We start from the raw sequence: 27158 nt of genomic DNA, 5'->3' as shown, positions 1-27158 counted from the left end.
CAACCAGCATCTCCTTATGAGACTCACTGTTTACACACCTGAAAGAAACAGTCCTTGCCCCGTACCCTGCTGACCAGCTTCTAAGGGCTTCTTGGTTTCCGTTACGGAACAGACATGCAAAGGATACAAATGTTTGCAATGCAGAGGATGTGTAATGTTATGTAGCGTATGTTGGTTTAGGCTCCTCTCTCTCTCTTGTCTCTCTTTTCTAATCTATAGTTCTAGTGTCATTTTCAAAGTTATTTCCATAAGAAATGTATTATGAGGTCCAAACAACAGACTTGTTGGTTGATTAATAGACCAGAACTCATTTATATATTAAAAACTCTGTAATTTTTCATTTCAGAAGTTCAAAATATTGTGGATATATAGCCCTTATATCAGACCACAGTTCTATGAAATAAGGTGCAAAAATATTATCCTACAAATGCATTATTAATGACCAGGAATTGGGAGGGGAGTTAGTGGAAATAACCCTGGATTTTATTGGACTCCATTGCTTTGTACTTGATGGAAAAATATTTGTTGAAAAGAAGAATGGTGATGGATAGAGAACAAAAAGTGGGATTTCTCAGCAGTCGGGACACTGAAATCTGATGCTTTGCAGGCCCTGTATCTCTGGCAGAGAACCAGATGGGAAAGGAGAAAAGCATTTATCCTTGTTTGTCTCTTTGGTGGCTAACATATGCTACAAAAACAGACAACAAAAGGGGGTGGAGGAGGCCACACTATCCGGCTTCTGCTACCCAGATGCATTTCTGATCCCTAGAACTGGTGTGTGTGCAGCCACATTTAAAGCCACACAAATGGTGAGTGAATTCAGATGATGAGAGCCTTGGCTGTGGGCATTGTTTTTTTTAATGTCAAGCACTTTTCCTCAAAGAAAATCTTTTGCTTCTGCAGGCTAAAGCATGGTGATATCAATACTGAAAGTGAGGGTTTTTTGTGTGTTTTTTTTTTAAAGTAAAATGCCAAGTACAACACAGGCAACCACAGTCAAATTTCCTGGTAGTTCCTATGAGTACCTTGGAGCTGGGGAAGACCACCTTGGTGTGGGAGATGATTCATCATTCAGACAGCCCAGTCAGAACCTCTCCTGAAAAAAAACTCTTCTGATTCAAAGTCATGGAGAAGTCATTAATAATTAATTAGGACTGAGTGTAACAACTTAATTATCGCCCACTTTTGCAAATTCAGTCGTTTAGCAATTCAACTATGTCCAGCTTTGAATCACTTCCTGATAATATGTTATTACTGTGAAAATAATTGGAGCTATTCTCATTTTTTAGAAGTTATTTATTTATCTTGTCTCTTTAGATTTAGATGAGTTAATTTAAATTATGAAATTTTAGACCATATAGAGGACTTAAAAATAAGATAGTACAAGACTGTATTATAACAAAGCATAAAACTGAAGCTCAGGGAAGCTAAATTACTAGTCCAAGTTTAAATGTCTTGGAAGGAGCCCTAAAGGCTTCTCAGTTTCAACTCTCCTTCTATTGCTCTCTCATGTTGCTTTTAAAAGATACAGCACTTTTTCCATCAAATAAAAGTAATCTACATTTTCAGAACTTTAATAGGAAATGCTAACTAAATGCTTTCTGACTATATTTCAAAGTGAAATCCAGGTATTTATAAAGAGCCCAGGAATTTCAGCTTCTAAATTGTGCTTATGGTTATTTTAGGCACTTCTCGAGCTTCTTAGATCTCTGAAACAATGGTCTACGTTTTGTAGCTGTAGTTTTCTGTCAGGGTTTTTTATAACCCAAGGGCCATGGGTGCCTAGAAAGGCCATGTACGGGCTTCAGAAGGCCAAGAACACCCTGAAGTGTCTTACCAGATTTTATGAGTATGTGACTATTGGTATTTTTCTTGGGGAAACTATCACTTTCATAGTATACTCAAAGGGATCCTTTAGTCCCCAGAGGTTAAGAATCAATGTCTTAAACAGACAGCTTTAGATTATATGCTTTACCTTTCTTATTTATATTGTGCTTTTAGTTTCAATATTATTAAAATTGGGTGCTAAATTCCCATCCAATCTTCAAAGATAGTAACTTTAATATTTTTCTGCCTATTTCTTGAAATCATTGTTTTCCAACAAGATTATTTCTTAAGTTGTTTTACTTGTTTAATAATACACTATTAAAAATGAATAAATAATTAAAGTAATGATTTTATAAGTATAAGCTCCATCCATTCTATCAATTAAAATTTACCCAGGAGAAGGAAATGGCAACCCACTCCAGCATTCTTGCCTGGAGAATCCCAGGGACAGAGGAGCCTAGTGGGCTGCCGTCTATGGGGTCGCACAGAGTCGGACACGACTGAAGCGACTTGGCAGCAGCAGCAGCAGAAGTACTCTGGACTGGATTTGTTGAACTGGTCACAAACTCCTTATTTTTCTACCCACAATTTATGGTGGATGTAGAAAAGAGTTAAATGTAAAAGTAAGAGAACAGGGGCCATGAGTTTCATCATGTCATTTCCCTTCATCAAAAATAAAACAAACTTATATGAAAGTAACTTCATAATGAACAAAGGTTCAAACATCTGGAATTCAAAGCTGTTCACAATTCCTCCTCAACACCTTCATGTTCCATTCTGATCACTGCAATCATGTTCTACCTCCAGTGTGTTAGTCGCTCAGTCATGTCCGACTCTGTGAGACCCGTGGACCCAGGGATCTCTGTGAGACCCAGAAATCGAATCCAGGTCTCCTGCATTGCAGGTAGGTTCTTTACTGTCTGAGCCACCAGGAAAACCTTTACCTCCAAGACCTACCTATATTTCCCAAGCACTCTTTTTTATTTTTCCAAAGGGAATTTCATTTTCCTCTTTCTGAATACACATCAAAGAGATCACTACTTTTTATGTCAGGTTGTCCTATGTTCTAGTTATTTGTATTCATTTCCTATATATTCCAGAAGTTCTGTGAAGACAGAAACTGGACCTCTCCCTTCTCGAAGTTTTTCACAGTACATAACAGTAGTGCCTTGCACATTGTGATTGCTCAGCAGGATTGTAACTGGGGAGATAAACCTGCCTCCACACTGTTTCTTTTAGGTGAGGGCGATTCTTCTTAAGAGGGGGGTGATTATGCTCCCAAGGGATGTGTGGCAATGCCTGGAGATACATTTGGCTGTCTCAACTGGGGAAAGTAGTATTGTATCTAATTATTAGTGTACTTTATGGGCTTTGCAGGTGGTGCAATGGTAAAGAACCCATCTGCCAATGCAGGATACACAAGAGACTCAGGAAGAAATGGCAACACACTCCAGAACTCTTGCCTGGAGAATCCCATAGACACAGGAGCCTGGTAGGCTACAGTCCATGGGGTCCCAAAGAGTCAGATATGACTGAGCACATACACGCACACACACACGTACATGCAATGGGTTTTAGTGCTGCTAAACATCCCAGAGGGCACAGTCCCCCAAAATAAAAGTTATCTGGTCCAAAATGTCAATAGTTTATGGCTGAGAACCTCTACATCACGGGTGTGTCTTGCTGAGCTCCAGTCTTGTGTAGTTCAGAAGGGAAGCTCTATATAATTTCCACCTTCTAATTGGGAGATCAGAGGGGAAGAGGTACATTAAGGAATGAGCCTGGTAGTCACTCCCAAGGGTGGAGGCAAAAAATGAGCCTAAAGTGTCCTCAGAGATTAAAGCCAGGGAAGTGAGTCCAAACATAATGTTCATTCTAGTGAGGTCAAACATTAAGATAAATAACTAAAACAAAGGGGCTAAAAACAACAACAAAAAGAAATACAAAATCACAGGCTAGATGATGGGATGGTTGAATTATAATAACCACTGGCAGGTGACTTTCTTGAATTATCTTTATGCTCTCTTAGAACAGGTGTGTTTGGACTTCAGTTTTAATGAAAAGAATCAGAAACAGAAAATACAGTTTCCTAGTCATCTGCTGCTGCTGCTGCTAAGTCACTTTAGTTGTGTCCGACTCTGTGCGACCCCATAGACGGCAGCCCACCAGGCTCCCACGTCCCCAGGATTCTCCAGGCAAGAACACTGGAGTGGGTTGCCATTTCCTTCTCCAATGCATGTCATCAAGTGCTTTGAAATTTTTTGAGAATTCTCATAATACCTCCCACACTGTCCCATCCACCCTCCAGTTGCACTCCGAGTAAGCTGAATAACTTAGAGGCTTAAAAGAGTGATGAAATTTCCATAGTATGTGGGTTACCAAACTGAAATAATTTTGCTTTGGAAATTGATAAGCTAAGCAAACCTAGTACATGTGGTAAATTAAATATTTAACTGTCTACTATGAACTGGCTGCAATTAATTCTTTCCATGATATACTTCTCAGAAGTTTCACTCATTACCATACATTACATGAAAAACGTATCTTCATGGGGATGACCCAGAGAGATGTTGTGGGGAGGGAGGTGGGAGGGGGGTTCATGTTTGGGAACGCATGTAAGAATTAAAGATTTTAAAATTTAAAAAATAAAAAAAAAAGAAAGAAAAAAAAAAGAAAAATCACTTAGACTTGAACTCTAAAAGCATTAAAATAAATGTTCGAAATTAGTGTCTTGTCTAAAATTATTTCTTATAAAAATAACAGTCCATTTTATACATTTAATTAATTTCACTGACTCTTCTGATTCTGAAATATTGGTTAATTTTTATAATTAAGCATACAGAAATAATTAATGGTTGCTCAAGTTGGATGACAAGACTTCCTTTCAACAAAAGTAATTAATTCAAGAGAAAAGTATTTCATTTGTCCATATTGCTTAGAAAATTGCCTCCTCTCAGCTCACTCTGACTTTTGAGGTTAGGGAAGATAACTTTCTAAATCTAATTTTTAAAACTCTTAATTCTATTTTTTTTCCAATTTTAGAATATGAGAATATCATATTACATTTCTATCCTGCAGTTTTTCTGTCTGCAAACTGGCACTAAAATGCTGAAACATACTACTAAAAGGTAATAGATATACTTCTAAGAACTTACTTTTTAGGAAGAAGGCATGAGTTTATGGTTATTTGTTAAGTTCTTTCCAAATAGATGCACAAACATCCATGCTTCCTGTCTGAGAGGAAAAACTTATAATAGAGAAAATGTGTCCTAAAAAGCATGTGTTTTACAGAATTCTCATTATAAAAATGAATGTGTTAACAATATGATAAATGCTGAGGAGCGACTGGGTTGAGGGTGAAGTGAAATAAAATCTCCACAATAGAAAAATACCTGCATTCAGATGAGCATAGGTTACAGTGACAACATTGAGTCTAACTCGTCAAGACTTCTCCTTACAGCATCATACATGATTGATGTTCCAGAGGGACCCATACCACTGAGGGCCTCTGGGTTTTACTGCATCAGTATTTAAGGGAAAAACTAAGCCAGCTTCTAATACATTTATCATCTGATATAAAAATTATTGTCATATTATATTTAACTGAGAAATACACGTGTGAAGTGCAGTCTAAAAATGGCAAAACTTTTCAGGTTAATTAGTGGCAAGATTCAGTGCAAATCCAAATTAAATTAAAGAGACTAATAGTAATACTATGATTATTTGCCTTTTTTCTATCCAATTTTCTTTCATCCTTTCTTCCCCTCTCTATTTTTCACTTTATCCTTTTTCCCTTCAGCTATCTATCCATGGGTGTTTTTGTATAAAAGAATGTGATGAATCTCTTTTCTGGAAAGATCTTTACAATTCACTATAGGCTTACCCATATCTTCCTGAAAAGCAATTGGTTATAAATATTTCTATGACATTTCAATAATATATTCTTACAGATTATACATGTGAAGGGCAAAATTATTAATGCATATACATAGATTTATTCCTATTAAGGATATTTATTATATGCACTAAACATTAAATCCAAAGTCAAATGTCAATCAACAATTTTAGTTACCAAACTACTGATAAGGGTTTTATATTAGTGTTGGAAATAATCTGTTTCAGCAGATTAAACCCTGCATTTATAGGTCATTATCGAAGTCTACTATCAAAAGCTACTTACAAATAATCAGAGCAAGAAGTCTCTTGTCTTCCATTCATTCTGTAAACTTTTATTGTATTTCTATGAAGTATGCTAGGTTCTAGAAGTAAAAAGAAATAAAGTACTTCCCACAGGAAGCATATTACAGGTACTTCCCATAGGAAGCTTATTTACAGTCCATTTCTTCAATGGAAATGTACAGTTATTTCAGAAATAAAATTTTTCCAAAAAGTTATCTTTCTCATAAAATTTTGAGTTTTGGGGGAAAGGATGAGAAAAATCGGTCTTTTTGTCTTCAATTGCAATGCCCGATACAGATATTACATTTGAACTTATAATCAATTTGAATGTATAATTGGAACAAAAATTATTTAATAAGAAACAGATTGAGTTCCTTTTCCAGGTCTCAAGCTGAAAATCACCTTTAGTAAGGATTTATGCTTTTATTTAGTTTCCCTTAGTTCAGCTTTGCAAATAGTCCCATTGCTTATTGCTGGAAAACACTGTAGAGAATTCTCCCGTGTTCATGAACTTCATCTGATTATATGGAAATTAAAATAACCTATGTGGGTTTCATTTATTAAATAGACATTTACTGAGGGTGTATTTTATGGAAAGTACCATGTTAAGATCTTTTAAAAGGTCACAAAAAAACAATAGAAATTAACACAATTTAGTAGCAGGTAAATTAACTATTGATGTAGAGGAAGTATAAGTGACAATGTTAGATTTTATTACTGCATAAATATATATATAGTAATATGTTTTTCACTCTCAAGAAAATCTGTAGCAACTTCTCATAGAACAAAGGATAAAATACAGAAACACTACAAGTCAACATATTAAAATAATTTTAATTCTTGTTCTGAATTAGTTGATTTTTAAACACCCATTGTTTTCCTTAGGAAAACTTAATCAATTTGAATATTAACGGATAAATTTATATTGTAGAGCACCTGGTGGTGAAATGTAAAAATAAAATCTTAATTACACCCTCCACTAGATCTGTTGTGTTAATTCAAGACAACACATTCAAGTATTTAGACAGATGGCAGTGGAGGTCATATTAGCCTCTGATTTCTCTACAGGGAAGCAAGAGAAAGCAGAGCTCTTAGGATCTATGCTTGTCTGCCTAACTTCACACTTTGAAATCCTCGACAAATGCTGATTTATTCAGAGCCAAATGTTTTCCTATCTGATTAGGCAGTTTTCTACTTCAGTAAGCATGTAATATGGAGGTAGCCGAATTTCCACACTAAGGAGTGAAAAAAAAATATTTATAGTTTGGAAATAAAACAATCTGTAGGAATCAGGACTGTTGGGATCATAAAGAGCTTCATAGGGAGTAAATTTTTTGATGAATCCATACTGTAGGGTTAAAGAGTTAAAGGCTTAGTTTTAAGAAGAATGAGACTAAGCTATGTTTATACAATAAACAATGGTTTTAAAGGACCACATTTATAATAAATTAGCTTGAAGGCTGATTCTTATCGCTTACGATTGTATTATTTCTCAAACAAAAGGACAAGAGATGGATAAGTTAGCATTCTATTTTAATTCATCTCAGTTTACATTTTGATTATGACTTTTAACTTTTCCTTAAAAAAATGAACGTAAGCAGCTGCTGAAAGTGTTCCTTCAAAGGGACGTGGGTTCCAAGTGACCTTTTTTTAACAATACCAATTAAACTGACATGGGGAAAATGAAAAATATTTGTAAGCACAACTATATAAAACTTCATTCTCATGTAACATCATTTTATATTTACAATTTGGGCACTCAGTGAGAAAAGAAACCATGTAACTAGTATTAGTAGTAGTAGCAACCCTGTGTTAAAGAAAATAACTGATTAACTGAGAGGTTAGGTAAATGTTTCACTCATTCCAAGGCTCAGTACATTGTCACTGCCATGATCATAGTCCCAATTTTAGTGTCACTTTGACATCCATTAATCAACAAATATCAGTGATTACCAACATTGTACCTGGCCCTAAGGGTTAGATGCTTTCATGCGACAATGGGAAAACAAAGAGGAATAAAATACTGTCCTCGTCTTCAAGAAGTTTACTGTCAGTTCCTACAGTCCTTGTGCTCAAACTTCATCACATCAGTGTTCAATCTAATCTCTAAAGTTCTTGTTCAAAATGAAGTTTTCCTACACTAACTGTTCCAAAGACTTAGACTCTGGAGTTCTTAGAAGGGGACCATGATTCCACATCTTAAATAAGCACAAGTAATTCTAATGCATGTGGGTGATGCACAACAGTTATACTAGATTCTTTTTGCTCTCTCTGTCTCACCAATTCCAATAGGTAGTTTAGTATTTTTTTGCTCTTTCATAATTGCCATTCATTGAAAACATATTATTTTCCAGGCTATGTACTTAACACATGCTATTTCATTAATCCTAATAACATTCCTATAGGATAGATAGGCCTATTTTCACTTAACAGATTTGGAAACAAGGTCAGAGATTGTAAATAACTTTATTAAATATCTATACCCACCCCTTCAACAAAGGGTATAGAACTACTATTAAGTAGGTACTTTTAGATTCTGGGATCACACTGGTAAAGAAGTTGTTTAAACCTCTAATAGAGGATAGACTTCTCTTCGACTATAAAACCTATATTCTTAGCCATTAAGTTTTATTACTCCCTTGCACCTGAAATGTCTTCCTCTTCAGTTCTGGTTATAGAGTCCTATCTCATTTCTTGTGTCTGAAGGCCTCCAATTCCAGCCCTAAACAGACATTTTAAAAATGATGATCTATGAATTTTTAAATAGTCTATTGATAATCTTCAGTAAATTCAATAAAAGTCTTGAAATTTCACCAAGTTTTTCCTTTGGGAAAGATCCACCAGAACCCAACAGTTTCTGGAAAGAGGCTGTGATTCTCAAAATGTTAATAATAAGGGGTACCAAACCAGGTCAGAAAATTGGAATCACTCTTTGGCCCTAGAATAGGTAATTAAGAAATGTTTTCAAATATATGAACTTCAAAGAAATTTATATATTCAATACATGTGGAAAGACACTATTGATACATACATGAATAAGCAGGATGGGGGTGAGTTATCTTAAAAGGTAACTAGAACAGAACAAAAGATTCTTTCTAAAGAGAACATGCATAGAACTTAAAGATTGGCTACAGGAGAGATCAAGGAGTCAAAGGTGACACCAAGATTTCATCTTGACATTGTCTTCAAGGAGCAATGGAAGCAAAGAAGCACAGATGATCCAAGGTGGGAGGAACTGTAATGAAACATGTTTCAGACTTGTTGACTCAGAATGGTACTAAATATTCCTATCAATAAGTTATATCAAACATTAGAAACATTGATCTGAAACCCACAAGAAAATTTGTGCTAGAGCTATAGACTATATATGCAATTACGTACAGAGAACCTAAAAATGGTGAAGTAAATTAAATTATAAGAAGAAAGAACACTGAGAGAAGAAAAGAGATTTGGAACCAGAAATTTAGCAAGAAGTTAAACAGAGTAAGGGAGTAAGGAGAGCACAAGTGCTAAGAAATGTCTCAACTTATTTCAAGAACAAAAGGTTTATTAAATTAGGTACTATTGGAATAAACATTAGGTAGAAAAACGGCATGATTTTTGTTAAAGTAAGCATTTCTCAAAAGCATACATTTTGAAATACAACTTACTTCTTCTCCAAAATTCCTTAAAATTCCAAAAGATAAGGAATCACAACCCTCAAAAATTCACATTTTATTAGGGGAGATATAGAATAAGTATATTCTACCTATAAATATAAATATGTACACACCATATATTTACTAATATTTAACACTAATAATTATTATCAATGTTACAACTGTTTAAGTACTGTTACTTATTTTTATTCAGTTTTATATGTATATATTTATATAATATAGGAATATATACATGTAAACAGATGTTCACACAAGAGATTAGGGACATTTGGTGCCATCAAAGAACTCAGACAATAATTAGAGAAAGAGAGCTAAGCAATAACAATACAGTGGTATAAGAATTAAACCACCATTATTAATTGAATGCTTCCTATGTGCAGGAAGTGATAAGTCATCTTATTTATGCCACCCAAACAGAGCCCATGGTCTTAATCATTAACTGTCAATATGGAAACAAATTTAAAAAAAATACACAGGGGTAATGTTAAGAAAAGTGCACTTAACATTAAGAGGTGAAAAAGAGACATTTCAGAGTAACTTGTAATTGAGCTGCATCATGGAGAATGTTTGGAAAAAGGCAAAGAAAGAGCCTGTGCAAGTACAGAGAAAAAAAATGTGTTCAATGTGGTTAGGGAGCAAAAAGCCGTGCTGATTTGGCTGACTAACGGGATGGGATTGGAGAAGTAAGTAGGGTCATATTACATGGTTGCTGAAACCTGTAGATGTATTTAAGGTGTTTGATTCTATCTTGGAGGCAGTCGAGAGCCATTTATTATGAAAATGTCTGTTGTTAATGTTGGCTGTGTCCTGATATTATTTGGGTTCTAAAAAGATCATCACAGTTGTATGCAAGTATATAGGAGAGAAAGGAATCTGTATGAATAAAGGAAAAATAAACAGAATTTTGTTGTAACCATGTATGTAACAGATGATAAGGGTATAAACTAAGTGGAGGCAGTTAGAAATGAAAAGGAAAAGAGAGAGAAAAGAGCCGTTTAGGAAGAAAACTCAACAAGTATATCATGAACCTTTCAAGAGAGTGAAAGGGTGTGCTAGTTACAACTATGCCAGAAACAAAGATATATATTGGGGATGGACCAGGCAAACTGGGACATCACTGAGAGATGTGAACTCAATGATACAAGATTTCAAAGGAGGAAAAAACAGATAATTGTTAACTAGGATTTGAATCAAACATCAACTACTAACAGCTGCACCAACACTAGTTTCTTCATCTCCATATAGCTGAATTTCCTCATTCTGAATAGACACAATAGGGTTGCCTTAATAAATACATTGTTTCATAGAGTGACTGACACATGGTGTGAGCTACATATTCGTAGCAGTGCGTGAGAAACAGGAAATGCAAGAAATTCAGACTTTACTCAGCAAGCAGTGGGGCTTCCCAGGTGGCGCTACTGGTCAAGAACCAGCTTGTGAATGCAGGAGACAGGGTCGATCCCTGGGTCAGGAAGAGTCTTTGGAGGAGGGCATGGCAACCCACTCCAATATTCTTGCCTGGAGAAGCCCATCGACAGAGAAGCCTGGCAGGCTACGGTCCATGGGGTTGCAGAGAGTCAGACACAACTGACTTGGCATGCAGGCACAGCAAGCAACAGATCCCCAGAGAACTTCCAGCAGACGTAGCCTCTGAGAATAGATTAAATTTCAGGACGTACAAGTAGATATGTGTAAAGGCCACACAGCAGTTTGTTACAGGCAAGATTACAACTGAGTTCTGTCTTAACCAATGGCTGCTGTTGTTCAGTCGCTAAGTTATGTTTGACTCTAACTCCATAGACTACAGCCCGCCAGGCTCCCGTGTCCAAGGGGATTCTCCAGGCAATACTGGAGTGGGTTGCTGTTCCCTACTCTAGGGGATCTTCCTAACCCAGGGACTGAACCTGTGTCTCCTGCATTGTAGGCAGATTCTTTACCACTGACTCACCAGGGAAGCCCCTAAGTAATCAATGAGCCTTGATCTTTTCAGTGTATCATACTGGTTCTTTATGAACTCTGTTGTTATCAGCCATGGTATGCTGAGACATAACTGAATGCAAATTTTGTTTGAAGAAGAAGTGCGATATGTGAGTACTGGCATAACATTAGTTCTGAACCAGCCACATAACTTTATATAAACCATAGAGTCTCACCATTACTAGCTTTAAAGCGATGCTATTTGCTCAGAGCTGATGAATATAAAAATTCCAGTTTTCTAAAATTATCTACTAAATTTCTGGTATGGTTTCCTGCTGCATGTACTTCTCCATGTCCCCTTAAAATAAAGCCCCCTTAACTGAGTTAATTGAATGACTATCCATTCTTTACAAACTGTAAAAGTTTAATATGCCTATGGTGACTCAAATTATTTTATGGGAATTAAATGAAAATTTTTTGCTTGGAATATACCGGATGCTTAATGCACAGTGGCTATTTTATTACAATATTAAGATGAGAAATGAACCATCTACAGAGAAGCTGTATAATGTGTTGAATGAGAACAAGGAATCTGCATCCTGACTACTTGGTAAAAGCTGAGCTTTGACATTTACTAATTATGTGACCCAGAGTAAGTTACTTAGTATATTTAATTGGAGGAAATAGTATTATTCATAGAGTCATTATGAAGATTTAATGAGATAATATTTGTTAAGATGCTTAAAGTTTAATATTTTACATATTTTTATAATTTAATAAAATAAAATTTTAAAATGAATAATAAATTGAATTATCTAATAATTTAATAAAATGCTAAAAAAAGGGAGTGCTATATATGTATATGATACTTGAAATAAGTAAACAAACAGAAACATCATCTAGTCATATTTTCCTTGTGGTATCTCAGCAATAACAGCTATCAGTAATGGAAAATTATTGGTCTGGGATGACTGTAACTGTTTATCCTTTTAAACTTGTCTTACTTTTTCTTTCTTTTCAGAACTTTCAACTCAGATAATTTTCCTTCTTCCAGAATATTGCACTTCATTATTCCAGTCTTTAACCCTATGTTGGTGTTTTGTTATTATATGAACGGCTAGGAATGTAGTAATCACTCAGTGAATGTCTGTGGTATACAAAAATTAAGATATTTAAAAAGATACAATAAACAGGCAAATTTAATAATTTTGTATATTGATTAGTTTCTAAGTTGCACAAAAAGTTTATTTAGTAAACCTGAACAATGCATTCATAATAATGATCTCAAACTCTTATAGTTAAGAATGAATTTTTTCTAAAGTAAATTTGTGCATTAATTAATTATTCAAGTGTAAAATCCAACTGCATTCATTCTTATTAGTAATTCATATTAAATGAAGTATATATTATATCAAAATTATGTCCTAAAATATAGACAAATGACTATATTGATGGCTAGGTATGAACAGCAAGTGTCATACAATAAAATAGATATCTAGAGTGTAAAAATGGAAATAAAAACAATAAATGCACTGAATAAAATTTTAGTACTTTTTATGCCACCTGTTATAATAAACAGATTGTAACATAAACTATTGGAGAAGGCACTGGCACCCCACTCCAGGACTCTTGCTTGGAAAATCCCATGGGCGGAGGAGCCTGGTAGGCTGCAGTCTATGGGGTCGCTAGGAGCTGGACACAACTGAGCGACTTCACTTTCACTTTTCACTTTCATGCATTGGAGAAGGAAATGGCAACCCATTCCAGTGTTCTTGCCTGGAGAATCCCAGGGACGGGGAGCCTGGTAGGCTGCAATCTCTGGGGTCACACAGAGTTGGACACGACTGAAGTTACTTAGCAGCAGCAGCAGCAGCAGCAGCAGCAACATAAACTATCTTTCGTAATCCTCACAGCAATGCTATGTATTTTTATTATTTTTCTTTTACATATGAAGAAACTGAAGCACAGAAAGGTAAACAGTTCAAAGTTGCAGTGATGATTTACAATAAACAAAACATGGAAACAACTCAAATGTCCAGGGACACTTGAATGGATAAAGAAGATGTGATACATATATTTAATGGATGCCACTTATCCATAAAAAAGAATAAAATAACTTCATTTGCAGAAACAGAATTTAAATGTAATTAGTATAATTAAGACAGACAAAAATAGTCATAATAGCTGACTATTTCAGCAAAGAAATAATTCTAAAGTTTAAAACATAATATCTGATGTGAGAAATCCACTGAGTGGGCTTAAAAAATGGATTGGTGAGAGCAAATAAAAGGATAACTGATCTTGAAGACAAATTAATAAAAATTATAAAATCTAGATTTTGAAAAGTAAAATGTTAAAAATTATGGAATACTACTAATTTGACTGTGTGGATTACAATAAACTGTGGAAAAATCTGAAAGAGATGGGAATACCAGACCACCTGATCTGCCTCTTGAGAAACCTATATGCAGGTCAGGAAACAATAGTTAGAACTGGACATGGAACAACAGGCTGGTTCCAGATAGGAAAAGGAGTACTTCAAGGCTGTATATTGTTACCCTGCTTATTTAACTTCTATGCAGAGTACATCATGAGATACGCTGGGCTGGAAGAAGCAAAAGCTGGAATCAAGACTGCCGGGAGAAATATCAATAACCTCAGATATGCAGATGACACCACCCTTATGGCAGAAAGGAAGAACTAAAGAGCCTCTTGATGAAAGTGAAAGAGGAGTGAAAAAGCTGGCTTAAAGCTCAACATTCAGAAAACTAAGATCATGGCATCTGCTCCCATCGCTTCATGGCAAATAGATGGGGAAACAGTGGAAACAGTGTCAGACTTTATTTTGGGGGGCTCCAAAATCATGGCAGATGGTGATCACACCCATGAAATTAAAAAACGCTTACTCCTTGGAAGGAAAGTCATGACCAACCTAGACAGCATATTCAAAAGCAGAGACATTACTTTGCCAGCAAAGGTCCATCTAGTCAAAGCTATGGTTTTTCCAGTGGTCATGTATGGATGTGAGAGTTGGACTGTGAAAAAAGCTGAACGCCGAAGAATTGATGCTTTTGAATTGTGGTGTTGGAGAAGACTCTTCAGAGTCCCTTGGATTGCAAGGAGATCCAACCAGTCCATTTTAAAGAGGATCAGTCCTGGGTGTTCTTTGGAAGGACTGATGCTAAAGCTGAAACTCCAATACTTTGGCTACCTCATGTGAAGAGTTGACTCATTGGAAAAGACCCTGATGCTGGGAGGGATTAAGGGCACGAGGAGAAGGGGATGACAGAGGATGAGATGGCTGGATGGCATCACGGACTCGATGGACATGAGTTTGAGTAAACTCCGGGAGGTGGTGATAGACAGGGAGGCCTGGCGTGCTGCAATTCATGGGGTCACAAACAGTCAGATGTGATTGAGCGACTGAACTGGAACTAATTTATGAGTCAATATCAATAGTCTAATAAGCATGTATTCGGAGTCCCAAGAGAAGATAGTGAGAATGGTATAGATATAATATTTAAGGAAATAACATGCAGATTTTTCCACCCAAATTTGATTTAAAATATACTGTCTGTGAACTCTAACCAATGAGGCAAGGAAAATAAATAACATAAACACAGGAAAGAAAGAAATAAAAGGCCATAAGTCATACACAGAAAATATTCCTTCTTGTTGTTGTTTATTTGTTAAGTCATGTCTAACTCTGGCAGCCCCGTGGACTGTAGCCTGCCAGGATCCATTGTCCATGAGATTTCCCAGGCAAGAATACTGGAGTAGGTTGCCATTTCCTGCTCCAAGGTATCTTCCCAACCCAGGGATTGAACCCATGTCTCCTGCATTGGCAGGCAGATGCTTTATCACTGGGCCACCTGGGAAGCCCCAAAAACATACGAGAGAATCTTAAAACAAATTAGTTTAAACTCTTACAAACAATTCTTCCTATGGAGATATAGTAAACAATAAAGTAAGGGATTCGTATAAGAGGAGACAAATAAACCAATGGAAAAGATTAAAATTGGATCTAACCGCATATATGGTCAATTTCTTTTCAAAAAAGGACTCAGATAATCCAATGGATAAAATAAAGTATCCACAATAAATAATGCTGGAGTAAGTGGATGTGTGCATAGAAATAACAAATTTTGACCCTTACCAAATACTATTGACAAAAATTTATTCCAGTGTTACATACCCAAAGGTAAAATTCAAACTCAAAAATTTCTGAAAGTAATCCTAGTATAATTTCTCTCAGAGTTTATGAAAGCAAATATTTCTTATAGAAAATATGACTAAACTAAATAACTAAAGTTTTAATGACAAATTAATCTTCAAAATTTAATGTTTATTTTCATGAAAAGTCATCAAGAAGAAAATTAAAAGGTATGCTGAGGGAATAAAAAGGAATATATTTAAAATACAAATATAAAATACATATACTTAACAATGACTTCTATCTAGAATCTATAACAAATTTCAACAAATCAATTAGGCTAACAAAAAGAGTCTAAACAGTCATACATGTATTTAGTGCACACTGCTTTAATGTAACAATGCCCAATAAATACATATAATACTGCTAAAGATCATTAGTTACTAGAGGAGTATTATCACAAAATGATAACTCTTAATCCACATTAGAGTGGGTAGAACTAAGGTTAAGATTTCATGTTTATCCTATCTCCCAGCCATCCCAAATATCCCTCTCCTGGGAAAACAGTCAGTACCCAAGTATATTTCTAGAGGCATTTTAGGTACATTTGAACATGTAAAACAGAGTTGTTTTTTAGCATACAAATATTAGTATATACTAGACTCTGTTGTGTAACTTGGTGTATTTGGAGATCTATCCATATGAGTACATAAAGAGATCACTCATATTTATAACTGAAAATAATATTCCATATAGAAGCTCCAGTTCAGCATTATTAAAATCATCAAATTATACAGTTCAAATCTTCAATATCAAACAATTATTTTCTCTATTTCTTTGCTCAACCATCACCTGATATGTATATAACCAATATGATAACCCAAATTTAAGTGACATCAAATGCATGATAAAGTTACTACTATTACTGTATTGGCTAAATCAGTTAACACTTATCATATGAGAGTTAGTTGCTCAGTGTCTGACTTTTTGTGACTCCATGGACTGTAGCCCAGCTGGCTCCTCTGTCCTTGGAATTCTCCAAGCAAGAATACTGGAGTGGGTTGCTATTTCCTTCTCCAGGGGATATTTCCAACCTAGGGATCAAACCCAGGTCTCCTGTATTACAAGCAGATTCTTTACTGTTTGAGCCAATAGGGAGTCTAATATCTTAAAAAAATAATTCCAATATTCCAGAGTTACTACGTTTAAAACAAGTGTTAAATATTGTTTCTTCCTATTACATGTAGAAAACTCACAAGAAAAAGTATAAAACTATATATTGCAGACACTAGATGAGTGAATAGTAAACAAAAATGTAGTCATAAAAATTAAGCAGCAGTGTATACTTTGAAGTAGCATGTTTTGTAACTTTTCCCCAAAAAAGGAAGGAGATAGATGCTATTGCTTTCACTGAAGTAACTCGAAATTAAGCAAAAAATGTCATTATAAACTCTTTAAACTCATTATAAACTCTATATGACCTACTTTATCTCTCATTTAACAGTTTTTCAAAAACATGTTAGTTTGCTGTTTTTCCTTCCTCTTATACTATCTGATTAAAAGGAATACACTTCTCTTCACTTTTAGAAAATCAGTCCTTCCTTAAGGCCAGATTCCTCTCCGTTTAAGAAAAGTGATTTTATGGTTGTCAGCAGAAGTAAAATAACTGTAAGATATCAACCTCCATCCAGGTATGGACAGAGCTCTTTGGTCAACATGGCCGTACCTATGGCTCATACACTGCTTCTGCGAATGGAGCCCCAAGGATTATGTCTGAAGTTAAACAGCGCCAAAGTGGCCTAAAGGGGCTAATATATTTAAAAGTCATGAAATGGGTATATTTCTCTAGGCTAAAGCCCATTGTTTTCAGCTTTTGTTTCTTAATTTAATATGTATTCATCTTTAAAAAGTAGGGTCTTCTCCTTCCAGTTCTCTGTATCCCTTGATACAGTTTCTGCATCAATTCTCTATATCACTCTCTAGAAGCAGCCACTGCTATGAATCTCTTGGCTCTACTTCCTGAGTGGTCCTGTTATTAGTAAAAATTATCGTATGATGTCTATAATAATCAATGTAATTAAGTACACAGGTGCAAAAAATCTTAGAAATGTACTCACAGCTAATGTCTAATTTAAAATTCTAGGAACTTTAATTTCAGAAGGTACGTTCTTCCTTCTGCGCAGCTCAACTGTAGTGATTGTACACGGTATAGTACTTGCATAAGTACAAAGTACAACCCAAGTGAGAGGCTCTAATGCACTGCTTTCAAGTTAGAAGTGAAGCCACATGGAGCTTCTGAGCCTAAATGCCTGACTATTGACTTTCCTCCACTCTCTACTTTCTTCCTAGGATGGAACTCAAGCCCTGGCTCATGGACTTTTCGGATGGCTATAGGAAAAGGCGGAAGTTGCTTAGGCACCATTGTTCTGTATCCAGACTAATACTAGATCCAACACATGGCATGACCTGGAGCAGAGCTGCTATAAAAATGTAATTCTCCTTTAACCCCTCTGTGTAAATCATTGGAAAGTTTCCCTCCACTGATTTAAACAAATTTGGTCTTTGACCTCTGGAGTCAGAATTGGTCTCAACCACTCTTTCAGATGGTTGTAGTATTGACTGTTTGATGTATGTCAACTACCATAAAATGCAATACTATTTCATGACAGATCTTCAAATAATGCCACATATGTCCAAAGTTATGGTAACAGTCTCTTTATTCCAAGTAAATCAGTAGCATGAAATACTGCAGATTAATGAAATAATGCACTTTGTTGTATCAAGCTTTGGCATCTACTGCAGCTGTGATTTGTGGTATTGTTCAACCAGTTGCAACACCTGTCAACATGCTTCCTCTAGGACTTCAAAAGGCTTCCGATAAATACCAAATGCTTAAAAGGGTTCTCATGTGTATAAGTAAGAATTTTTCTGGGTCTGTGATTTTGGGTATTTAACAACCAGATCAGTATGATAGTTCATAAAACAATCAGTTTTTTAATGATCTATCTGCAAACATTCAAGTCTGACAATTTGAAATACCACAGAGGACCCAAGAAATTATACTTGTCCACTTTTTCTGCAGGAAAAAAAACTTAATATACTGAATACTCTTTAAGTAAAACCTAACTCTAAAATTAGAGCAAGATTTCCAATCAAAACATATTTTGATAAATTTCTTTAACATTGACCTTCACAAGGAGTTTTCAAGCAGTGTCTCCCAACTGATAAATACATATATATATAAATGTATAACTATTATGTATCTTATATAATTAAATATTACTGATTATATAACAAGTTATATTACAAATATAAATTATTATACTAACATATTAAACATACAAAGTATTCACTAATATATACTTTATACATATATATTTAGAGATAAGTTTATATCTCTAAACTGAAATGAATTTCAACATCTTTGGTGAACAATGTTTAATAAAGTGTAACACAGGAAGATATTGCACTGAATACAGTATTAAAATGTTTTGGTACTTAATAGTTCAAAAAATTGTTTTATTTAATTGAGACCAACTGGTCTCATTGGTTCTTATAAACTTTGCAATATATATTCAGTAAAAAGGAATAAAAATGAACAGATGTTTCTCCTTAAAGAAAGCAGACAAAGATTTTTCTTACACAATAAATCAGTTGCTAGTGGATTTCCAGGACATTGCTTTAGGCGATTTAGGTAGAAAACTTAAAGAAAAAAATTACCTCTGTATGGATCCAAAACTGGTAGAGGAGATTGAACTGAAGATGAACAGCATACACTGAAGGCGGTATGAAGAGGGCCAGGGGAGAGTAGAATATCTGAAAGATTGAAACGTTGTACGTTTGCACATAGGCTTTCTCAATATAACATATACTGTTACTAATGGTTCAGCATTCTGAGTCTACACTTCAGGGAATATGCCTTATTCTTTAACAAATACATCTTAGTCTGTACATTTTATTGTCATGTTTGACTTTGCAACATTAATTTTCCACATGATGATAAAGTTATAGACATATTGAAGCTAAGTCCACTGGACTTCTGCTTCACATTTAATAATGTCTGGCTAAAATAGCATACACAGTAGATTATTTCCTTAATTTTGAAAAGGTTGGATGTATTTCCTAGAAGTAAAGAGACTTTTTAATATACACAGAAATACTTTTTTAAACTAAGAAAAATGTAGGAGCATGTTCCTTTATACCTTGACAGCTCCTAAACACTGTATTATTATGACATTCTGAGTAATAAAATGGAATTATAATAAAAGAAAGTAACTTCATATGAGAAGAGGATAGAATATGTTTTCCCTTTAATTTTTTTTTCTTTTTTTTGTGGTTTACAATATCTCTTGATGTTTTCAAAGTTATTAAGGAAAGGGCTATGATATTGTGCCATCGTGGAAAAAGTTTTGAAGGTCCCTATTTCCTAACAGACGGAAATGTCTCCGCCTTGGAAAAACAACTTGTGCTTAAACCACAGAACTGGTTAGAATCAACTAACAAGCACAATCTGCTGTGTTCTCCCAATGACTTTGATCCCCAAGAGTGGATTCATGTTGTGAGAAAACATTTTGTTAAATGAAAAACTAAACAGCCAAATAGGAAGAAAAAGAAGCTGACTTTCACTTATATTTTGGGATTCATAAAGTTAATATTTCCAAAATATGAGATTTAAAAAAATATGTTTTCAGAATATTACAATTTTATTTCTGAATCATTTTAAAGCTTTTGTTCTCAATTAGACCAAATATTATTTCAACAATGTTTAGTAATGATGATATATTTGAAATCAGACATTTATGTAAACTCTTCCAGTTTTTGTTTCAAACTTTAAGTCATGAAAACTCTTAACTGTCATCACAAAAGGATCAGTTTCATTATTTATAAATTCATTATTAAGCATTGGATTAGATTAGTGAGCAACAAAAGAACATTGGGCTCTTATTCAAGACATTCCCTTTTAAGCCTTCATTCCACTACAGAATCACTCTGTAATATTTACAAATCTCTTAAACTTCTCTAGGCTCCAGTTTCCAGGTCAAATGAATGGTGAAGGAGATCATTTGAAATCTAGCCATCTTTTTAGTTCCAAAAGATCTCTAGTGTTTTGATTTGATTTGATTATAGTAATATATTAAAATAGTTCTCTTACAATAGGTTAATAAAAATATTTGAAAAACATGCATGACCTATAATTTAACTATTTTGTTTAATAAGTTAAGGAATATTTTAGAAAGTTTGAGATGTAAATAAAAATGCAGAACATGCTTACTAAATAGTTCTATTTGGAAAGACAGTGCATTCAAGATGTACATTTAAAGTTCATTATAATTCCTTAAAGTGTTAAAAAATAGTCCTTTGAGATAACAACAGTTATTGAGAAAGGGTGTTCTGTCATAAGAAAAATCGTGAGGAGATGAGTTAGGCAAGCGAAGTTCTTTACCATAGGACTGCTCAGAGTCTTTATTGCGCTAGTACTAACCACAAGTCTGTAAACCCAAAGAACACAGGAATTTTCCATAAGTTTAGATTTCCTAAACCTGTGTTTGCTGAACCATGCTCTTGAATTGGAAGAATCAATATTCTAAAATGAACTTATTATTCAAGGCAATATGCAGATTCATTACAATCTCTATCAAATTACCAATGCTATTTTTCTCAGAACTGGAACCAAGAGAAAAAAAATTTTTAATTTGCATGGAAACACAAAAGACCCAAAACAGCCAAAGCAAGCTTGAGAAAGAAGAATGAAACTGGAGGGATAACTTTCCTTTACTTCAGACTATACTACAAAACTACAATACTCAAAACAGTATGGTACTGACACAAAGCCAGACACATAGATCAATGGAAAAGGATAGAAAGTCCAGGAATAAACCCATGCATTCATGGTCAGTTAATCTATGACAAAGGAAGACAGAATATATAATGGAGAAAAAACTGTCTCTCCAATAAGTGATTCTGGGAAAACTGGACAGCTATATGTAAAGGAATAAAATCAGAACATTTTCCAATACCATATACAAAGGTAATCTCAAAATGGATTAACAACCTAAATGTATGATGGGATATGATAAAATACCTAGAGTAAAACACAGATAGAACATTCGTTGACATAAATTGTAGCAATCATGTTTTTGGAATCCATCTCCTACAGCAATGGAAAAAAAAAGTAAAAATAAACAAATGGGACCTAGTTAAATATAAAAAGCTTTCACAGAGCAAAGGAAACCATAAACAAAAACACAACATATGGAATGGGAGAAAATATTTGCAAACAATGCAACTGACAAGGGCTGAATTTCAAAAATATACAAACAACTAATACATCCTAATATAAAAAGCAAACAACCCCCCAAAAAAAACAGAGCAGAAACAAAGATTTCTCCAAAGAAGATGCACAGATGGTGAAGAGACACATGAAAGGATGCTCAACATTGCTAATCATTACAGAAACACAAATGAAAAATACAGTGAGATACTACCTTACACCAGTCAGAATGGTCATCATAAACAAACAAACAAAAAAAAAAAACTAAAAATAATAAATGCTAGAAAGGATGTGGAGAATTACTCTTGGTGGGTATTAAATTGGTGCAGTCACTATGAAAAATCATATGGAGGTTTCTTAAAAAACTAAAAATAGAGTTACTATGCAACCCTGCAATCCCACTTCTGGCAATATATATGAGGAAAACTCTAATTTGAAAAAATACATGCACCTCAATGTTCATAGTAGCACTCTTTTCAGTAGTAAGGATACAGAAGCAACCTAAATGTCCAATGACAGATGAATGGATAAAGATGTGATACATACATACAATGGAATATTGCTCAGCCATTCAAACATAAGGAAATAATGACAGCAGCTTCAACGTGCATGGATCTAGGCATTATAATGCTAAGGGAAGTAAGTCAGAGAAAGACAAATATCATATGATATCACTTATATGTGAAATTAAACTGTGATGAAAATAAATTTATTTATAAAACAAAAATAGATTCCCAGGCATAGAAAGCAAATTTATGGATATCCATGGGGGAAGAGGGTTTCCCAGGTGATGCTAGAAGTTAAGAATCTGCCTGTCAACGCAGGAGATATAAGAGAGGTGGGTTCGATCCCTGGGTCAGGAAGATCACCTGGAGGCGGGCATGTCAACCCACACCAATACTCTTGCCTAGAGAATCCCACAGACAGAGGAGCCTGGTAGGCTATGGTCCATTGGATCCATATGCATAGAGCCAGGGACGACTGAAGGGACTTAGCACAGGCACACAAGGGGCAAAAAAGGAGGGGGTTGGGATAAATTAGAAATTTGGAATTAACAGATAACATATTACTGTACATAAACTAGATAAACAACAAGGATCAACTAAAGCACCGGGAAGTAAAAACTAGATAAACAAGGATCTACTATAGCATAGGAACTTATAGTTTAGTTCCCTATAAGATAGGTTATATCTTATAATAACCTATAATGGGGAAGAAATGAATAATTTTTTCATATATTTATAAACGTACTTTATAAACAGTAATATATTTTATAAATATATTCATAGATTTATACATATATATAAATATATTCATAGATTTATACCTATATACATATACGTGTGTGTGTGTGTGTGTGTGTGTGTGTGTGTATATATATATATATATATATATATATATGTATGTATGTATACATGTAACTGAATCATTTTATCCAAATTAAAAGACACTCCTTGGAAGAAAAGTTATGACAAACCTAGACAGTATATTAAAAAACAGTGATATTACTTTGCCAACAGAAGTCCATATAGTCAAAGCTATGGTTTTTCAAGTAGTCATGTATGGATGTGAGAGTTGGACCATAAAGAAGGCTGAGTGGTGAAGAAGTGATACATTTGAACTGTGGTGTTGGAGAAGACTCTTGAGAGTCCCTTGGACTGCAAGGAGATCAAACCAGTTCATCCTAAAGGAAATCAATCATGAATATTCATTGGAAGGACTGATTTTGAAGCGGTAGACCCAATACTTGGAGAAGGCAATGGCACCCCACTCCAGTAGTCTTGCCTGGAAAATCCCATGGATGGAGGAACCTAGTAGGCTGCAGTCCATGGGGTCGCTAAGAGTCGGACATGACTAAGCGACTTCACTTTCCCTTTTCACTTTCACGCATTGGAGAAGGAAATGGCAACCCACTCCAGTGTTCTTGCCTGGAGAATCCCAGGGACGGGGGAGCCTGGTGAGCTGCCGTCTATGGGGTCGCACAGAGTCAGACACGACTGAAGCGACTTAGCAGCAGCAGCAGCAGATCCAATACTTTGGTCACCTGATGCAAACAGCTGACTCATTAGAAAAGTCCCCGATGCTGCAAAAGACTGAAGGCAGGAGAAGAAGGGGATGAAAATGGATGAGATGGTTGGATGGCTGGACTCTATGGACATAAGTTTGAGCAAGCTCCAGGAGATGGTGAAGGACAGGGAAGCCTCCTGGCATGCTGCCGTCTATTGGGTCACAAAGAATCGGACACGACTGAGCAACTGAAAAACAACAACAATATATGTAACTGAACATATATTTAACTGAATCACTATGCTGTATACCAGATAATTATAAATCAACTATATTCAATTAAAAAACTGGTGAAACAATGTCTCAAATCCTACAAATCAGTAAATATAATGATGAACTGACAATTAGAGAAATGAACTCAAACTGAATTCCAAAAAATTAAATTTCTAATAAGAAATAAAAATATATGTCAGGGAATAAATCACATGAATCATATTAAAATTAATTTCTTGTGATTAATATAATACTGTAAAAAGAGACTAATGATACATCCAAGTTCCAATTTCTAAAACTGAAAACAACTTAGTAAATGACATCCCGTTCTGAGAATTCTTCTTATCTATTCTATTTCCAAATCCTATACAGTTTTTAAAATCAGTTTAAATGCCACTTACATCATAATGCTTCCGATGGTACTAATTTGTCAGAAGAAATTTATTCTTCCTCAAACTTAAACTCTCAGTACCTAGGCCAGATTATATGATACTGTTTTCCAAATATATCCATTTCAGCCATGCATTCAACCCCATGTTATTCAGATTCCAAGACTCTTTAGCTTTAAATTACACTATTGAAAGTGAAAATGAAAGTTGTTCAATTATGTCCAACTCTTTGCAACCCCTATGGCCTGTAGCCCGCCAGGCTCCTCTATCCATGGAATTCTCCAGGCAACAATACTGGAGTGAGTAGCCATTCCCTTCTCCAGGGCATCTTCCCATCCAGGTATCGAACACAGATCTCCTGCACTGCAGGCAGATCCTGTTCCATCTGAACCACCAGGGAAGCCTACTGCTGCTGCTGCTGCTAAGTCGCTTCAGTTGTGTCTGAGTCTGTGCGACCCCATAGACAGCAGCCCACCAGGCTCCCCTGTCCCTGGGATTCTCCAGGCAAGAACACTGGAGTGGGTTGCCATTTCCTTCTCCCCAGGGAAGCCTAGCCTAGGTTATTTTTCTTATCCTTCTATAAATGCCATATATAATGGGGTTATAAAGGAAAGAAATGACACAAATCTGTAAATGTGAGGAAAGAATGAGAATAAGTCTTGGGTGACCTTACAGCAGTGGTGAGATGAGTGGGTTTTATTTTGTTCATCAAGTAAATGGGGCAGGCAGGGGTGATGTGAGGAACATCATGAGGAAGAAACAACATGGCCCGGAAGGGGACCGTAAGTATTCTGGCATTGCTGAAGTCGTTGGGAGACTGCAGCAAGAGATTGGATGGAACCATGGAGTCTCAAGGATTCTGTGAACTCCCTTGATAGGACTACAATAAAGTGTGAGCTTGTGTGCATGGGGAAATGTGTGATTTCTAAAGAAACAATTGATATGAGATGAGATGGTTAGATGGCATCACTTACTCTATCGGCATGAGTTTGAGCAAGCTTCGGGAGTTGGTGATGGACGGGGAAGACTGGTGTGCTGCAGTCCATGGGGTTGCAAAAACTAGACACAACTGAGCAACTGAAGTGAACTGAACTGAAAGGCTAACAGAGTTTTGAGACAAGAACACACTGATCATAGCAAACATCCTTTTCCAACAACACAGGAGATGACTCTACACATGGACTTCACCAGATAGTCAATACCAAAATCAGATTGATTATATTCTTTGCAATTAAAGAGGAAAAACTCTATACAGTCAGGGAAAAAAAAATGACCAGGAGCTGACAATCAGCTCCTTATTGCAAAATTGAAGCTTAAGTTAAAGAAATTATGGAAAACCACTAGACCATTCAGGTATGACCTAAATCAAACCCCTTATGGCTATTCAATGGAGGTGATGAATAGATTCAAGGGATTAGGTCTGGTACACAGAGTGCCTGAAGAACTATGGATGAAGTTTCATAATACAGGAGGCAGTGACCAAAACCATCCCAAAGAAAAGGAAATGCAAGAAGGCAGTGGGATTGTCTGAGGAGGATTTTCAAATGGCTGAGGAAAGAAGAGAAACAAAAGAAAAGGGAGAAAGGGAAATATATACCCAATTGCATGCAGAGTTCCACAGAAGAGCAAGGAGAGATAAGAAGGCCTTCTTAAATGAACAATGCAAAGAAATAGAGGAAAACAATAGAATGAAAATGACTAGAGATCTCTTCAAGAAAATTGCCAAGTTCAAGGGAGTATTTCAAGCAAGGATGGGCATGATAAAGGATAAAAAAAGAAAGGACTTAAAAGAATCAGAAGAGGTTAATAAGAGGTGGCAAGAATAGATACAGATACTATACAAGAAAGGTCTTAATAATTGGGATAACCACAATGGTGTGATTACTCAACTAGAACCAGACATCTTAGAGTATGAGGTAAAGTGGGCCTTACAAGAATTACTACCAACAAAGCTAGTGGAGATAATGGAAATCCAGCTGTGTTATTTCAAATCCTAAAAGATGATGTTGTTAAAGTACTGCACTCAATATACCAGTAAATTTGGAAAACTCAGCAGTGGGCACAGGGCTGTAAAAGGTCAGTTTTCATTCCAATCCAAAGAAAGGCAATGTCAAAGAATGCTCAAACTACCATACGGTTGCACTCATTTCACATGCTAGTAAGGTTATGCTCAAAATTCTTCAAGCTAGGCTTCAGTGATATGTGAATTGAGAAATTCTAGCTGCATAAGGTGGGTTTAGAAAAGGCAGAGGAACCAGAGATCAAATTACCAACATTAGGTGGATCATAGAAAAGGCAAGGAGATTCCAGAAAAACATCTATTTTGCTTCCCTGAATATGCTAAAGCCTTTGACTCTGTGCATCACAACAAACTGTGGAAAATTCCTAAAGAAATAGGAATACCAGGCCACCTGACCTGTTTTCTGAGAAACCTGTGTGCAGGTCTAGAAGCAACAGTTAGAATCAGACATGGAACCACACAC

General features: G+C 35.4%; 1 protein-coding gene across 1 annotated transcript in view; it reads right to left on the bottom strand.

Moving 5' to 3' along the window:
- AGMO (alkylglycerol monooxygenase) overlaps positions 1 to 27158 on the bottom strand; it is a 395051-nt gene that overhangs the window by 211952 nt on the left and 155941 nt on the right. The window contains exon 5 of the mRNA XM_005678988.3: positions 19456 to 19551. Coding sequence (XP_005679045.2) covers positions 19456 to 19551 — 96 coding nt within the window. The remainder of the gene's footprint in view (positions 1 to 19455; positions 19552 to 27158) is intronic.

The sequence above is a fragment of the Capra hircus genome, chromosome 4 (genome assembly GCF_001704415.2).
Source record: "Capra hircus breed San Clemente chromosome 4, ASM170441v1, whole genome shotgun sequence".
Classification (NCBI taxonomy): domain Eukaryota; kingdom Metazoa; phylum Chordata; class Mammalia; order Artiodactyla; family Bovidae; genus Capra; species Capra hircus.
Note: the sequence above shows the minus strand (reverse complement) of the source record. Positions and strands in the feature narration are given on the sequence as shown.